Source organism: Carassius carassius, chromosome 31 (assembly GCF_963082965.1).
Source record: "Carassius carassius chromosome 31, fCarCar2.1, whole genome shotgun sequence".
Taxonomy (NCBI): domain Eukaryota; kingdom Metazoa; phylum Chordata; class Actinopteri; order Cypriniformes; family Cyprinidae; genus Carassius; species Carassius carassius.
The window spans coordinates 29530820-29549152 of NC_081785.1; the positions used below are offsets into that span (position 1 = coordinate 29530820).

At 41.2% G+C, this 18333-nt stretch overlaps 1 protein-coding gene across 1 annotated transcript; it reads right to left on the reverse strand.

Annotated features, from left to right (window-relative positions):
• Positions 1 to 250: 250 nt before the first annotated feature.
• On the reverse strand, positions 251 to 2694 carry LOC132112150 (vitelline membrane outer layer protein 1-like). The gene is made up of 4 exons (XM_059519730.1): positions 2428 to 2694; positions 1857 to 1984; positions 1599 to 1712; positions 251 to 511 (listed from the first exon to the last, which is right to left on the reverse strand). The coding sequence occupies exons 1-4, from the start codon at positions 2632 to 2634 to the stop codon at positions 331 to 333; spliced, it is 630 nt and encodes a 209-aa protein (XP_059375713.1). The 5' UTR covers positions 2635 to 2694; the 3' UTR covers positions 251 to 330.
• Between the last annotated feature and the right edge of the window lie 15639 nt (positions 2695 to 18333).

Genomic DNA, 18333 nt, shown 5'->3' on the forward strand with positions numbered 1-18333 from the left:
CAGTTTTACAGTTAATGTAGAGAATGGAGATTGTGGATCTGAAATGCTTGAACTGATAAAACACACTTTACATTGCCATGTAATAAGGGAGATGATGTTCAGTCGACCTCTGCTTTGTGTTAAGGTCCTGAACTCTGTTGTAAGACATGGTTTATGGGAGCTCATAACAGTATGCTGATCAATTATTATGATCCATCTGTTCCTCTTGCTGTACTTGTTGTCATTCTCTAACACCTGAAAGAAAAGCCAAACTCAGATAAGCCAGCACAAATACACTGAGATCCTCCAGACAGCTCTAAGATCCGAGTGCTTGATTGCGATCGCTTCAGCTTAATTGCAGCAGTACATGCGCACGTCATTGAGAGCGGTGTCGTCTCCTCTTCCTTGCGGTATTTCAACCCGCGTCTTGATACCACAAATTCCTTTTCCCTGACATGTTTGGCTCCAGCCACCCCAATCGCCCCATTTTGTGCCTTCACCCAGCAGGGAAGACCCTGAACTGCATTTGAACCTGGAAGAAATTTGCATGTGACAACATTATGATAAAATATGTTTTTTCAATCAATACTAACAAAACAAGGCAAAATAAACTCTTGGAATTTGTGATATAATATTGGTGATATAATAAAGCATATAATGAGCAGTGGTGGGCAGTAACTAGTTACTAGTAACTAGCTACTGTAATAATATAACTTTTTACAGTAACTAGTAGTGTGACTAATTAATAATAAGATTTCAGTAATAATATTACAGTTACCATTCATAAAACAGCTCGTTACTCAGTTACTTTTGATTCCTCGACCCCTACTGATTTGAAATCTTTAGAAGAATTTTGTGGGGAAGATACACAGTTACAACTTCTGTGGGTTGTGAAGGAAAGGTAATGTAACTAATAGTGTATAACATTACTTTTGCTAGAAAGTAATGAATTAATATTAGTTTTAAAAGGAGTAATACATTAGATTTTGAGGTAACAAGCCCAACACTGATAATATGTTGTGACGAGTGGGGCGGGGCCGAGGTATGTGGGAACGAGCGAGGCCGGTGGAGTGATTGGGAAATGATTGACACCTGCGACCCACCACCGGTCTCAAGGGGCTGATGCGCTGTTTTGTGTTTATTTTGTTATTAAAGTCTTTGTTTGATTGTCCGCTGGTTCCCGCCTCCTTCTCCCGGGTTTCGGCACCACTGTACTAATAAAAACTCCATAATCATCAGGAAGAAGGAGGCGGGAACCGGCGGACAATCAAACAAAGACTTTAATAACAAAATAAACACAAAACAGCGCATCAGCCCCTCACGGACGACTGATGCGCACAAATAAAAACCAAAACATAAAATAAAGCCCAGGCCTGGTCCTCTCTCGTCCTTCACTGTCGTCGCTCCAGTTTTATATCCTTCCATCTCCTCTGTGGGACTCGAGACCGGTGGTGTGTCACTCATTTCCCAATCACTCCACCGGCCTCGCTCGTTCCCACATCCCTCGGCCACGCCCCACTCGTCACATACGTGTTTTACAAGCAATATTTACAATTAAAAGCATTTTTGACCAAATCAGGATAAAGGATTTTCAGCATAGCACAAAAGCTGATGCTCACTGGATGTTGTTCGCGGCCGTGTCATCACCGCTTCCTTGAGGCTTTTCAACTTTCAGCTGAAAAGCAGTCAAGAATCCAGAAGGACACCATTTGATATCTCTCCAAACACCCCAGCTGAAGAAAAAACAAAAATAAAAAATTATTATTTTTAAGAACATTCATTTATCTAGCTTCTGAAGAAACTGACTCTTCTTAACATAACAATTCTTAATAACCACAGACCTGCTACATCATTACTCTTTAGACTGAGCCCATTACCTGCCTACATCTGACCCAACTGTGGCGTAGTTGGTATATGAACTTGCTACGCCATTAGCCGTATAAACACAGTGAAGCCGAATCCCGTTGAGCGCAGTATCATCCCCATCACCAATAGGATCTTCCACCTTAAAAACAAAACAAAAATAAACAACACTAAGATCAATTTGAAAGAGGAAAGGGGTCATCTTCACTCTGACATCCAGTATTCCTGATACAGCATCATTACACATTTTGGATGTCTCCTTTATTTGGCCCTTATCTCTATCTGTTTCAGGTCTTGAGAGTCTCTGCTAAAGAGCTGACGAGGTGAATCGTGTGTGTTCAAAAACATTTACTGTTGGTGTGCCTTCAGGAATGTGTCTGGGAATGTGCATGGTCTAACCCAATCCATAGTCATTTTTAACTTCATGTTTCTTTAGAATTAAGCAGTCACAAAACTTGATTAGGTGCAGTTTCCTTAAAAATACCTGGAATTTAATTACTAACAGCAACTACAGACTTCGTTTATTCTAAGGGTTTGAACCTTCTTTTAACCTTTAAGCTGTAATGAAGTCAATCCTTAGCTTACCTTTAAACTAAAGCCTGCGGCATACATTCCCACTGGACACATTTCCTTGTGACCCCATGACCCCCATACCCTTCCATTGAACACAGTCAGCTCCGATCTGTAATGTCTGTTGGCGCTCCGCTCAGGACGTCCTCCTCCAGACTGAGCGCTCACCTGCAGCCCAGTAATGACTAGCAGTGAAAACACCATGGAGATAAAGTGACGCATTGCTGCAGCACTGGCCTTATCGATTCAAATACTGATGAAATGAATTAATTGATCAAGAAGACACAGAAAGCTTAAGGAAAATGGGTCATATTTATACAACAGATTATACAACAACATACAGGAAGTGCTGGACATCCAATCAAAGTAGTCAGAGGTCAAACATGACCCTATATGGATATTAAGAAATATAACTACAGTTAAGATGTGTGCACGAGCATATGTGTGTACCAGTGTGTCCGAGATCTAGTTCTCATTTTGTCTAGGTGTGACCATGATGTGCACACAATGAAAGGAAGTTACACAAGTGACAGTAAGTCAAAAGTGAATCTTAAGATATAAGAAAAATTATATATAATATACATTTAATTAGAATAAGAAATAAGAAAGTTAACAGTCTTCTCAACTCATATGATGCTTTGCTTGAAGAAATAAATATTTGCAGAGCAAACTCAAGATCAGTGTTACTTATATCTAAATGACTGAATTAAGTCACATATTAATGTCAATGATCTGAGTGTAAACACACTTTAGACAAACACTGACTGATCAGATCAAACCCTGTTCTTTGAAACAGCTTTGCTTGATAGTGTATATGCATTTTTTTAATCTTATGCAAGGTTTTAAAAGAAAAATAGATTGCGTAAAGCAAAAATCTGACCTTTAAGCAACAAAATGTTTATGCAATGGAAAGATTTCATGGATGTTAAAGTTTCGTTATGGAACCATAAATGCAAACATATAATCTTTATTTTTAAGTGTGTGTGGTATAAATATGCACCCAGAAAGGTAATCAAGTTTATAGTTAACAGGGTTGACAGTATTACACTTAAATTTAATGTAGTGTTTCTGTAGAGTTCACTGTTCATTCCGAGGAAATGCATGAACTGATAAGACAGTTACTTTGAATGCAGTGTCAGTCGCTGTAATCAAACATCTGATCATGTCAAGTCAAGTCCAGTATTGTGATATGGCATGGTTCATGTTAGCTAAAAAAAAATAAAAAAAATTAACTGCTTAAGTACTGTAATGAAGTATTATTACTTTGTTATATTATACCACTGTAAACAAGAAAATGTGAAAAAAAGTGATTCATTGATGCAAACTGAAAGCAATTCTTTTGTAAAGCTTCTCTAAAAAGACATGCAGTCATTCAACTGAAATAAGTTCATTGTTCATTTAGTTAGGTTCAGTAATTGCGTAAAGTCCATAAATTATGAAATGAGTTTAATTAATCTATAAAGAAGCTCTGGAGAAAACAGTGATGTCATCATACAACTCAAGTTCAGTTCAGTTCAGTTCTCGTTCAATAGAGTCTATGCAGTCAACCTAATAATAATGGATTATATCAAGTGTCCCCATCTAAGCCAGCCAATGGCGACAGCCATAACTCCATCGGTGACAGAAAAGGAGGAAAAACCTTGGGAGAAACCAGGCTCAGTTGGGGGCCCACTTCTCCTCTGACTAGACGGCACCAGCATGATGTGGTTTAGTTCCAGGCTGCATCACAAATCAAAGTTTTGTGGACTGATATCTTTCTGAATATTTCATCCAGCTCCTTCTGATCTTGAAGATCGGGTCCATCATGCACAGTGTTCTGCCCTCACTGTTAGACTCAAATACAGCTATGCAGATAGATAAACGCCTCGACAATTGACAGGTGTGATGTCCTTTTATTGACGTATCCTTCAATTACCGACAGAGTGAAACTAAAAAAGAAATAAATAAACAGCATGTAGACTGTATTCTAATGTATTTTCACATGTATCTAAGCAAAGTATGGCTAACATTCATCAAAACTAAAACTACCAAATATAATCTTTTTTAACATAAATGTTCACGAATATTGTCTTCAAGACTCATATTAAACATAAAATAGTCACAAGCAATGCTTTCTGTAAGACAACAAAGAAGGATGAATGTAGATCACATCAGAAGTGGATTCTGCTGACAGCATACTTCAACATGTGCTGCATTTCTCACTCTCGTGCTAGTAAAGGTTAAACATAACACTCTTAACAAATACAATGCCTCCAAAAGGAGGGAGAGGAAAGTACTCCAGTAAACTACTCCATTACACTCCCCGCCTGACGTCCATAGGATGTCACCCTTAATTTTTAGGACCATTGGCTACATTCATTAGAGTTGTGCAGCAGAAGTACAGTATCTGTAACTGGTCTCAAGAAAGTTTTGCACATACCCCCAGAAGCAACTTTAATATCTACCTTCCTGACTTTTCCATCTCGACTGGGGAAGGTATTGACCACAACTCCCATGGGCCATTGACATCTTTTGGCTGGGTTGTCTTTTGGAAGTACAAGATCTCCTACTTGTAGATTTGGCCTTGTCATCTGCCATTTTCTTCGATCTTGCAATGTTGGCAAGTATTGAGTTCTCCAGCGGTGCCAAAATACATTAGAAAGATGCTGCACCCATCTCCACTGGCGTCGGTACAAGTCTGACTCACCAAAGCTTCCAGGGGGGATAGGTGGAAATCCAGTCTTCTGGGTAAGAAGTGTAGCAGGTGTAAGAATGAAGGGACAGTCGGGATCAGATGAGACAGGAATAAGAGGTCGAGAGTTTACGATAACTGTTACTTCTGCAAGAAGGGTAATGAGAACTTCATGGGTCAGCAAATTAACTGAGTTGGTAGTCAACATTGAGTTGAGAATGCGCTTCACAATCCCAATCATACGCTCCCAACTTCCTCCCATGTAAGGAACATGAGGTGGGTTAAAGACCCATGTGCATTCATCTTGTCCAAGAAATCTTGTATCTCCGGGTTATCACACTGGTTTGAGGTTATACCAAGCTCCTTGCATGCACCCAGGAAGTTGGTTCCACAATCAGACCTGAGTTGCTTTACTGGTCCACGAATGGAAATGAACCGTCGTAAGGCGTTGATGAAACTGGATGACTCCATTGACTCGATTACCTCGATAAGGATGGCTCTGGTACCCAAATTATGGCCTAGCGCTTACTATTGGCAAGACCTCCATGTGTTCGACGAGAACTGATAGTCCAGGGTCCGAATACATCAACGCCAACGTAAGTAAATGGTGGGAAGACAGGTACACAATCAATTGGTAGGTCAGACATCTTTTGGGTTTCTGTGTTCCATCTCAGTTTGCGACATTTGACGCAGTGGTGGATGATGGAGCTGATGCGATGTTTTCCACAAACAATCTATAATCCGGCCGTTCTTACAGGGCCCTCTGTGAAATGGCGTCCCTGATGCTGTACTTGTTGGTGATATTGCTGTACCAGTAATGTGCTCAAGTTGTGCTTTCCTGGGATGATGAAAGGATGTGTTTCATCATTTTGCATGTCGGCTTGTGAAAGACGACCTCCAACTCTAAGGCAGTCAGCGTCATCTTTATATGGCGAAAGGTTTCTGAAAGAATTTTGCTTTGGTATCTCTTTCTGGGCTTCGATGCATGCAAAGACTTCAGGATAAGTCTTGTGTTGAAGACAGCTCAGAATAACGCTTTTTGCTTTCCCATAGTCCTCTGGGGTGATACTTTTGCAAATATGCCAACCTCGACACTTGCTTCCATAAGCATTTCCCTTGTAGCATCTGGTGATATGATCAAGTCTCGCTATTGCTCTAAGCAGTGATGTCCAAGTTGAGATGGACTCAAAGCGACTTGGATCTAGGAAAGAGTCTGTGAGATGAGTAGCAAAGGCCGTCATGGTAGGGCGAATCCCGGGGTCAGAGTCTGGATTGAGTCAAAACAGCACTTGGTTTCTTTTGCGTGCACTTGTAGCAGGAAATCTGGTCCTTTGAGCCACATGCTTGACATCAAAGTGTTTGCTTGAATGGACCTGGAAGCTATATCAGCTGGGTTTAAATCTGTCTGCACGTAATTCCATTGTTCTGGGCTGCATGATTCTCTAATCCTTTGAACTCGGTTACACACGTAGACATAGAACCTCCTGGATTCATTTTGTATGTATCCAAGTACTACCTTGCTGTCTGTGAAGAACCTTGTACAATGGAATAGAACATCGATCTCCTCTGAAATCAAGTCTGCAATCTCGATGGCAAGAACAGCAGCACATAGTTCCAGCCTCGGTATAGTTATCTCTTGTTGTGGGGCAAGTTTAGCTTTGCCAAACACAAATCCAAGTTCGCTCTTGCCTTCTGTATCTGTGACCTTCACATAAGCTATGGCAGCAATAGCTTTGGTGGACGCATCACTGAATATACAGAGCTCCCTTTTGGCTGCACCACAGAAGGATATGGATGTGTACATTCTTGGTATTTGCACTTGTTCAAGATACTTCAGGGATTCCTTCCATGTACTCATTCTTCTTGCATTTGTTCTGGAAGTGGGTCGTCCCATTCACCTGCATCCATTGAAAGCTCTCTCAAAAGGGCCCTGACTTTGATGCTGACTGGAGCTACGAAACCTAGAGGGTCAAACAAACTGTTAATGATGGAAAGTACCCCTCTGCGAGTGCAGGGCTTCTCAGCGGTAGACACTTGGAAGGTGAACTCATCTGCTGCAATGTCCCAGCTTATACCAAGACTCCTTTGCATTTGTAGACTGTCTGCTCCCAGGTTGAGATCTTTCAGACCCTTTGCAAGATCCTCCATGGAGAATGCTTTAATTACTGTGATGTCATTAGAGGCGATCTTATGCAACCTCAAGTTAGATGAAGCTAATGTTTCTTGAGCCTTTTGAATGACAGAGACTGCCTCTGCACTTGATGGCAGGGAGACAAGCCCATCATCAACATAAAAATGACGTTCCACAAGATGTTTTGTTGTATTGTCTCTTTTTTCTTGATCTTCTGATGCCCTCCTAAGTCCATATGTTACCACTGCAGGCGATGGGCTGTTGCTGAAGACGTGTACTCTCATTCGATACTCCACAATTGGTTGTTCCATGTTGTTGTTCTGGTTCCAGAGAAATGCAAAAAGTTCCGATGGTCCTTCCTGACCTCAAAGCAATGGAACATTTGTTTAATATCAGCTGTTACAGTTCCCAGCAGGCTGTTGTTGAGATTCGGACCGATAAGAAGGATGTCATTGAGGGAAACTCCTTCAAATCGCGCGCTAGAGTCGAAGACAACCCTTATTTGGTCTGGCTTGTGGGGGTGATACACTCCGAAAAAGGGAAGGTACCAACACTCTTCTTTTCCAGTAAGGGGTGGCGTTATTTCCGCATGACCATTATCAAAAAGGGTTTGCATGAAATCCTGGAAGTGACTTTTCATGTGAGGACGTTTGTTCAGCATATGATGAACTGAAGCTAGGCGCTGGATGACTTGCTGCTTGTTATTGGAAAGGCGTGGCCTAGGTGAACGAAAGGGCAGTGGAGCAACCCAACTATTTGTATTGTCCTGATAGACTTCCTTATTCATTATCTGCACTTCTTCTTGAGAGTAGCCAGGTCTCTCATCCAAACTTGTTTGTTGGAACACGGTTTCTCCGATGGACGTGTACTTGGTATGGTTTGGGAGACTGACCCTGTTGTGGCTTTGTGGGATAATGCATTCCTTTACTTGGATGAAGCTCTTCCATGGAAGGAAGTGACTCGGGCGGCCATTGTCCAAAATGTTCGTCTTGAAACGCTTGCCTGTACAGGTTTGTGAGCTCCACCCAAGCAAATGTTTCCAATAATCACCCATCCCAGAGCTAGCTTCTGAGCAAAGGGTGCATTTGGAGGTCCATTGCGTTGGTCAAGAACTTTGTGTGCTTGAATAACATCCCTACCAATGAGAAGCAGAATCTTGGCTTCAGGATCAACATCTGGAATGTCGGATGCAATATCTTGGAGGTGAGAATGATTACGAGCAGCTTCAGGTCTAGGAATCTCATCGCGATTGTCCGGCAGCATGTTACATTCGATAAGTGTTTGGAGCTTTAGGCGTGACTTGCTATCCACAGATTCGACGATGAAGTTGTATGTTCTCCTCCCCATAGCTTCCTCAAGGCTTGCACAGGTTCTCGGCTTCTACGGGAAGCAGTCTTTGGTAATGCCAAACATATTGAAGATTGAAGATCTGGCAAGTGAACTGTTGCTTTGGTCATCCAAAATAGCGTAGGTTTTGAGTTTCTTCTCAGGGGATTCCTGTGGATAAATGAATACAGGACTGATCTTGCTACATGAGTGACTTTCAACTTGCGTACATTCCACAGACTTGCGTACATGTAGACATGGCCGTAGGTAAAACTATATTGCACTCTCCGCCGTTGTCGGAAGCAGGCTCTGTGGTGTTTGCCCAAGGCGCAGGACCAGAGTGAAGAGCAGTAATGTGTGAGTTGGAGTTACATTCTGTACAAAGGGTCTTGGCATATTTTTACATATTTTTGCCTGATGATTAGTGGATGCGCAACATCGGAAACATATCAGATTCCACTTCAAATAGGCCTTACACTACTCCAAAGGCATTTCTCTGAAAGCTCTGCATTTTTTAAGTGCGTGAGGTTTCTTGTGGATTGGGCATTCTTTATTTGGGTTGTGAATGTTTGTTCCTGCAGTTGGATTTTGCTCGGTGCTGACCACTTCGGTCCGGATGACTGAGATTGCTTCTCTCTTACTCTGCTTTTCCTGAAACCTCATCTTAGTGGGTACAAGACCGGGTTGCACTGAACCCTTAAAGCTTGGGTCGTTGCGCATTTTTGATTCCCTGCTAATGAAGGCGACAAATGCTGAGAATGGTGGAAACAATACAGAATGCTACTCGTTGTATTTAGACCCATACGTCATCCACCTTTCTTGCAAACCAAAGGGTAACTTCTTCACAACAGGATGAATGCCCCTTGCAGTGTCGAGGTACAGTAAGCCTGGGATATAGCCTTCATACTTTGAAGCCTCTATCTCTAGGAGAAGATCCTGAAGTTCTCTCAAGAGGTATGGGTCTCTGTTCGAGATACTCGGAAAACGCTCAAGTCTGTCGAGTAGCCTTTTCCAGGGCTTCAGGGGAGCCGTAGCACTCGTCCAGTCTTTCCCATATGTTGCCCAATCCTTCAGAGGGCCTGTTAATATACACTGCTCTCAGACATTTTGCATATTGAATGGACTCTGTTCCTAGCCATTTGATCAACAAGTCAAACTCTTCGCTAGCAGACATGTTCAAATCATCAATAGCATTGCTAAATGAAGATTTCCCCCAATAGTCGCCTGGCTTGTCACTGAACTTTTTGAGGCCGCTGGTGAGCAAATCACCTTGTGCTAGGAACCTGGCTATATCAGTCATATTGCCAACTTGTGGAGTGTATCCCGTACTTTGATGTGTCGGTAATGCTCCAAATGAAAGTTTCCGCACAGGAATGCTTTTGGAAAGTTGGGAAACATCTTTACGTTTGTCTGCACTTGGAGGTAGATGGACGTACTCCGTGTCTGTACACTGGCCTGGTTCTTGCTTTGGTGGCTCGTACGGGACAGTTGTTGCTAGAGTATCATTGTGCTCTATGTTGCTAAGTGACCTTGAATCTGCTTTTAGGATTATTTGGTGTTTTACATAGTTGTGAGTACGTTCTGTGGAATCTACCTTCATGGAGCCCGATGCAGATTCTTCTTCTAGATCAGTGGCCGCTTTCTCAAAGACATACGCCTCAGCTTGTGCGGCTTCTGCATCACAACGCTGTTTTAGTGCTTGTATTGTGGCATCCAGGCGCACCTCTTCTACTTTAAGCTCTGTTTTCTTAACTTTCATTTCAATTTCCATTTTTGCAAATTCTGCTCTTGTACGAGCTGCTTCAGCTCGAGCATTGAGAGCGTCTATACTGGCAGATGATTTAACTGAACCTTGCGATTTCTTAGAGCAGACGGACTTCTTGGAGCAGACTGACGCTGCACTTTTTCTCCCTTCTTCAGACATTGTTGAATAATCTGAAGCTGATGTAACATCCACTTGTTGTCGTGTAGATAGGTGCTTTTTCACTGTTCTGCCCTCACTGTTAGACTCAAATACAGCTATACAGATAGATAAACTCCTCGACAATTGACAGGTGTGATGTCCTTTTATTGACATATCCTTCAATTACAGACAGAGTGAAACTACAAAAGAAATGAATAAACAGCATGTAGACTGTATTCTAATGTATGTTCACATGTATCTATGCAACGTCTGGCTAACATTCATCAAAACTAAAACTACCAAATATAATCTTGTCTAACATAAATGTTCACGAATATTGTCTTCAAGACTCATATTAAACATAAAAAAGTCACAAGCAATGCTTTCTGTAAGACAACAAAGAAGGATGAATGTAGATCACATCAGAAGTGGATTCTGCTGACAGCATACTTCAACATGTGCTGCATTTCTCACTCTCATGCTCGTAAAGGTTAAACATAACACTCTTAACCTCTTAGCCAGCACCCCGACGCCCTCGTAATGAAAGCCACTCAATTTGCATGTGTCAGTGTTTATGAATAGATTAAATGAAACGGGACAAATTTAATCTTGACAATCTATGTATCATTATAAAGATCTAAGCCTCAAGCATCGACGAAAGATCACTGTTTTTCAATGGAAAGTTTATAAAGACTGTATTTGCTACATTTGTGTGAGCAGTACACATAAAAACATGAGCAATTAAAACGCTGTACATACCAGATCCTACGTAATAATGAGTCAAAAACACATCCACAGCTGTAAATCCCGCTTTAGTTAGAAAGGTAAGGATCCACTGAATGACATCTCATGAAGCACGTTTAGTCCAACGAAGCAATAACGTTGTAATATGGATCATAATTCCTTTGTTTACATTTCAGTTTTTCAGTGACAGAACTGTTTGTGTCCGTTATGGAATAACTTACGGTCGGAAACTGCGTCTTGGTAGTAAAAAAGGGCATGGTTTTGCAGCGTACAGTGTCACAAACAGAATGAGACGATCCACTGGAAAAAAGAATGAACGAAAGATAGGCGAAATATAATATATTTGAATTTTGGTGCTCCCTCGTGACGCGCTCCGACGCACCTGTCAGCTGATGGAGACGGAACTTATAGCGATCGCCTTTTTGTTTGTTTGTTTTATTTTTCAACAGTTTTTATATATGTGAGAGTGTGTTTTATGTTGAATGTGAATGTATCTGCATGATTACCATCTGTTTGAGTGCAAATCAGCCCAAATCAGCTCTTACTATTACTGCATGATCACGGCTATCAAAGTGAATGTGTCTATATAAATAGAGAGAGTGGATTTTTTACTTTATGACACATTTATGTTATTACCATTTGTAGAAGTGGCCATCAGCACATCAGCATTTATTTGCATCGTAATTCATTGTAAATGCTGCATTTCTAGCAATCTCAGGATTTTCTGTAATTGGCAAACAAAGTTAAATCTTTTTTTATTTTTCTTATTATTCTTATTTTTCTTACTCAGATTATTCTTAATGTATTTTTCTAGTGCTCAAATAAATCACTCATAAGATGTCTAAGTTTCTGTCTAGTGTTTTATAGTTGAAAAAAAAACTATGCAGTGGTATGTTTACTGACTAAATAGTTTGTAGAAGCCTTCAATACTATTGGGAAATATATTTTCTTATATTTGGGGGGTGGGGGGTGTAGACATAGTCTCATAAAAATATTTTCAGGAGTCCATTTTTCATGATTTCTTATTCAGATTTGAAATAGAAACTCATAAGACATGTGGCTTTCAACCCATTACTTTTCTAGATTGCTCCAGGACTCATTTCATGTATTTTTATATCAAATAAAAAAATATTTAAGTGTGGTAAAAAAAAATTCAAGGCACTTCAGTGTCTATAACTTTTAATATTTTTGAGCATTATCAAATCTGGTTGATAGAACCTTCTTTCCAAAGACACCAAAATTATGTTTGTAACACACTGAAGTAGGAAACTGTAACAATTATAAGTTAGGTAGAGCACTTTCAGCTGTGAGTCCCATAATGGGGGGGGCTGGCTAACAGGTTAACAAATACAATGCCTCCAACAGGAGGGAGAGGAAACTACTCCAGTAAACTACTCCAGCACACACAGTCTGTGCTGAGGCTTGTCTGGTCTCATGGCAATGTGGTCTTCAGAGTGGATCGGTCTCTATGGCTCATCTAGTTTTCGTGGTCTCCACTGATATTCAGGGATGTTTCCTCTAGCCTTACTTCTGTTGTATCGATCAGAACACTGGAGTGGATCAGGAGGTCAACTTCAATCAAAGGGGTTTAATGAACACGGACAGTGCATTTGTTTGAGTATGTGTGGTTCTACAATAAAACAGAAATAATCAGCATAACAAGACAACTTCTGTATCAAAACAAATCTTATCTTCCAAAGAAGAGCGCCAAACGAAAAATCCAAAAAGGAGGTTTTTAATGAAGATAATGGTGAAAAAAAATAAGAATAATAATCCAAAAAAAAAAATCAGATTTGCTTTAACTCAGATAATTCACACTATGCTACTTCAACGACGACAACTCCGAAACAAACAGAAAGGGTTTATAAAACACGAAGAAAGTAATTAGAACAGAAACAGGTGTGGCATAATCAATAACAAGAAAAGGAAAATGACCAAAAAACTCCCGGAAGGCTCATCCCAAGCCGTAACATCGGGGAGGCAGGGTGAGCGCCCTGGAGGTTGGTGCAGGACAGGAACAGGGTGGAGTTGAGGAGGACCTCCAGGGTGGATCTGGCTCCGAGGCCATGACTCCAACCCCCACCTCGGACTCTATGGCTGTATCTCTACTGCCCCGCCCAAAAAAATAAAGATACTTGGAAAAACTTACCGGACTGGACTCGGGCCCGGAACAGATACTGGAGCGATCTCTGGGACTGGAGCAGACATTGGAGCGTACTGGGGTTCAGGTGCCCTCCCTGGCCTCGTCAGAGAATCAGGAGCCCTCCCTGGGCTCGGAGAATCAGGAGCCTCTCCTGGGCTCAACTCATTTGGGTCAGGGTGAGTGCGGTAGCAACAGCTAGTGGGCCTTTTCTGGGCATAACAGGGGATTCTATCCTGGGCGGAACCAGCCGAGACACAGGAGATTATATGCTGGGCAGAAGCAGCGGAGACTTAGGGGGTGAAGGAGGTTCAGGGAAGTGTTCTAGAGGGAAATCTGGGGAGAGGATGGGTGCAGGGAAATCCTGAGGTAAAGCCATATCCAAGATACTTGAGCTGGGGGATTGGTGATGGAGGGTGATCAGGAGGAAAGGGCGGTTTAATATAAATATGGCTTGCATTGGCGGGCCGAGGGAGATGGCTGTGTTCGGAAGGTAACTGGGGTGGTTGGGTTTGGTCAGGCGGGACGAGCTGTTGGAGCAGTATGCAGAGGGTCCCAGCGCGGGGTGAGCAGGCATAAAAAGAAAATGTCCAAATAAGGGAAAATATCAAAGGAGATGACTGCAGTCCATGACTGTGACAAGTGTACACAATATACATTATCACTTTTCCATGGCAGTATACAATGCGATATAGTGCCGTCCTCATTTATGTAAACATAATCACCACATTAAAACAAAAAGTACCCAATTACTGGCAATGACACAGTGTACAATACAGTAGGGTGACCATATGAGCCCTTTTCCCAGGACGTGTCCTTGCCAGGATTTCTATATTGCCTAAAACAACCAAAGTAGTTTGAACAATAACATGCAGGTATGGTCCATAATCAACCAATCCTGGCGTGTGAGAAGGTGAGATCTACAAAGAACGATAAAAGTAATGCAAATACACGTACATGTTCGGTGTTTGTCCGTTCATTCAACTTGAAACGTCGCTGCGCACTGATCATTGTATGACACCAAAGTACCAAGAGAGTGATTTTAATGCATAAGGAGCCATCTGCTCTGCTCTCTATAGCTCTTATGAATGCTCAATGATTGATCTGCACAGCACAAACAGCCAAAATCTGGATATATTAGGCAATATAAAAATCCTGGCAAGGACGCGTCCTGGGAAAATGTCTCATATTGTCACCCTACAATACAGTACTCTCATATAAACTTAACAGAAATAATTCCCGTTATAGTAGCAAAATGATATAAATAAACATATACGGAACAGGATGATGATACAGTTAAGTCAAGTAACCTTTATTTGTATAGCGCTTTATACAATACTGGTTGTGTCAAAGCAGCTTTACAGTGTTAAACAAGAAAACAGCTTGTAAATGATGCAGGGGTACAATAACAAAGAGTAATTTTTCCAGTTAAAGTAAGTTTTTTGATGATTAAGTGATGTCATCATCCAGTTCAGCTCTCTTCCAATAGTGTCTGTGCAATCAGTCAAGCGTCCCCAAATAAGCAAGTCAATGGTGACAGTGGCAAGGAACCAAACAGAGATGTTATATTTGTAAAGACTAGCTTAGCCTTAACACTTATTTCTGAAATTCAATTAAAAACAGCAGAAAAATACCAACGTGTCTTGGAACTGAATATTTACATTTACATTTACATTTATTCATATAGCAGACGCTTTTATCCAAAGCGACTTACAAATGAGGACAGTGGAAGCAATCAAAAATAACAAATAGAGCAATAATGTATAAGTGCTATAACAAGTCTCAATTAGCTTAACACAGTACACGTAGCAAGGGCTTTTATATAATATAATAAATAAAAGGAAAACAGAATAGGAAAAGAAAAAAGCAAGCTAGTGTTAGATATATATATATATATATATATATATATATATATATATATATATATATATATATATATATATATATATATATATATATATAATTGCATAATAAATTAAAAGAAAATAGAATACAAAAAGATTAGGAAGGTAGTTCGTTTTTTTTTAAAGAATAGAATTAGAATAATGAGTGCTTAAGTTAGAGGGTCAAATAAAGATGGAAGAGATGGGTTTTAAGTCGATTATTGAAGATGGTTAAGGACTGAGCTGCTCAGATTGAATTGGGAAGGTCATTCCACCAGGAGGGAACCTTTAATTTAAAAGTCCGTATAAGTGTTTTTGCGCTTCTTTGGGATGGCACAATCATGCGACATTCACTTGCAGAACGCAAGTTTCTAGAGGACACATAAGTCTGAAGTAATAAATTTAGGTAAATGGGTGCAGAGCCAGTGGTAGTTATGTAGGCAAACATAATGCCTTGAATTGTATGCGAGCAGCTATTGGTAGACAGTGCAAATTGATAAACAGAGGTGTGACTTATATTCTTTTCAGCACATCATTAAAAATCAATCTTGCTGCCGCGTTCTGGATTAATTGTAAAGGTTTGATAGAACTGGCTGGAAGACCTGCCAAGAGAGCATTGCAATAGTCCAGCCTGGACAGAACAAGAGCTTGAACAAGGAGTTGTGCAGCATGTTCTGAAAGAAAGGTCCTGATCTTCTTGATGTTGAATAAAGAAAATCTGCAGGTTTGGACAGTTTAAGCAAGGTGGTGTGAGAAAGTCGGCTGATCATCAATCATAACTCCGAGGCTTCTGGCTGTTTATGAAGGAGTTATGGTTGATGTGCCTAACTTGATGGTGAAATTGTGATGAAACGATGGGTTTGCTGGGATCACAAGCAGTTCTGTCTTGGCAAGGTTGAGTTGAAGGTGATGGTCCATCATCCCGCAAGAAATGTCTGTTAGACAAGCTGAGATGTGAATAGCTACCGTCGGATCATCAGGATGGAATGAGAGGTAGAGTTGAGTGTCATCAGCATAGCAGTGGTATGAAAAGCCATGTTTCTGAATGACAGAACCTAATGATGTCATGTAGACAGAGAAGAAAAGTGGTCCAAGAACTGAGCCCTGAGGCACCCCAGTAGTTAGATGTTGTGACTTGGACACTTCACCTCTCCAAGATACTTTGAAAGACCTATCTGACAGGTAAGACTCAAACCACTGAAGTGCGGTTCCTGAGATGCCCTTTGCCAGTAGGGTTGACAGGAGGATCTGGTGGTTAACTGTGTCAAAAGCAACGGACAGATTAAGCAGGATAAGTACTGAAGATTTGGATTCCGCTCTTGCCAGTCTTAGGGCTTCAACAACTTAGAGCAAGGCAGTCTCACTTTAATGTCCACTACTGAAACCAGATTGGTTGTTGTAAAGGAGGTTGTTCTGTGTGAGAATGCAGAGGGAAACTGGTCTGTAGTTCTCTAAAAGAGATGGGTTGAGGGTGGGTTTCTTAAGTAGTGGAGTTATTCGAGCCTGTCTAAATGATGAGGGAAAAACAGCAGGTTGGAGGGATGTGTTAATGATGTGAGTGAGTGCAGGTACAACTGCAGGAGAAATGGCTTGAAGGAGATGAGATGGAATAGGATCAAGCGGGCAAGTAGTAGGATGATTAGAAAGGATGAGTTAAGAGACTTCTGCCTCAGAGAGTGAAGAGAAGGATGTAAATGAGTGTATGTTTGCTGGTGATATGAGCTTGACTGAATATGGTGTGGAAAATTGTGCACTGACATTTTTAATTTTATTAATGAAAAACGTGGCAAAGTTATCAGCTATTAGAGATTTGAAGCAGGAGGGGGAGAAGGAGGACAAAAAAAGTGAGGAAATTTTTTTAAAAAGCATGCAAGAGTTAGATGAATTGTTCATTTTGTTATGATAGTATGTCATTTTAGCAGTGGAGACATTAGCAGAGAAGGAAGATAGGAGTGACTGATACATATTAAGGTCAGTGGTATTTTTGGATTTGCGCCACTCCCTTTCAGCAGTCTAAGCTTAGAACGGTGTTCGCGTAGAACATCAGATAACCAAGGGGCAGAAGGGGTGGTACGGGCTGGTCTGGAAGACAAGGAGCAAACAGTGTCTAAACAAGATGTAAGAGTGGAGCAGAAAGTATCAGTAGCACTGTTAGCATCAAAAGATGCTAACAGTTTAGGGGAGGGAAGTGAAGATGAAACCATTGCAGATAGCCGGGAGGGTGAGAGTGAGCATAGGTTACGTCGAAAGATGGAATGTGGAGGGGTAAGTGATGTGTCAGGGACCATATTGAGGTAAAGAGTGAGGAGGAAGTGATCTGAGGATTGCATTGGAGTAACCAGTACATGATCAGTAGAGCAGTATCGTGTATAATTAAGGTCCAGTTGGTTGCCTGATTTGTGAGTAGCAGTAGTTGACACTTGGTTGAGATCAAAAGAGGCAAGCAGAGTGTGGAAATCAGCATACAGAGGTTTATCTAGGTGGATGTTGGAATCTCCAAGCATAACTAGGGGAGTACCATCCTCAGGAAAGGTTGACAGCAACACATCTAATTCATCCCAAAAGTTACCTAGTGGTACTGGGGGTCGATAAACAACTACAAAATGCATTTTAAGAGGGTAGGTGTGACGAGAGCCATGGGAATGAAGCGATGCCGGTGGAGTGATTGGAAATGAGCGACACCTGCTTGACTCACCGGTCTCAAGTCAGATGGAGGAGATCGGAAGGATACAAAAGAGGAGCGATGACAGTGAAGGAAGAGAGAGGACCAGGCTTGGACTGTATTTTGTGTTTGGTTTTTATTTGTGCGCGGCTGTTTTGTGTTTATTTTATAATTAAAGTTTTGTTTTGAATTTCCGCCGGTTTCCACCTCCTTCTTCCCGTGATTATGGAGTTTTTGTCTTTGTTACAGTAAGTAACAGTACCGGAATGAAATTCAAAGGAACTGTTGATACCCAAAGATGGAAAATTATTACATTTCCAATCATTAGAGATGAGCAGACCAGTACCTCCACCTCTTCCAGTCAAATGGGGGGAGTGGGAAAAGGACAAATTATTGGAGAGTGCTGCAGGTGTAGCAGTGTCCTCTGGTTTGATTCAGGTCTCTGTTAGGGCCATGAGATT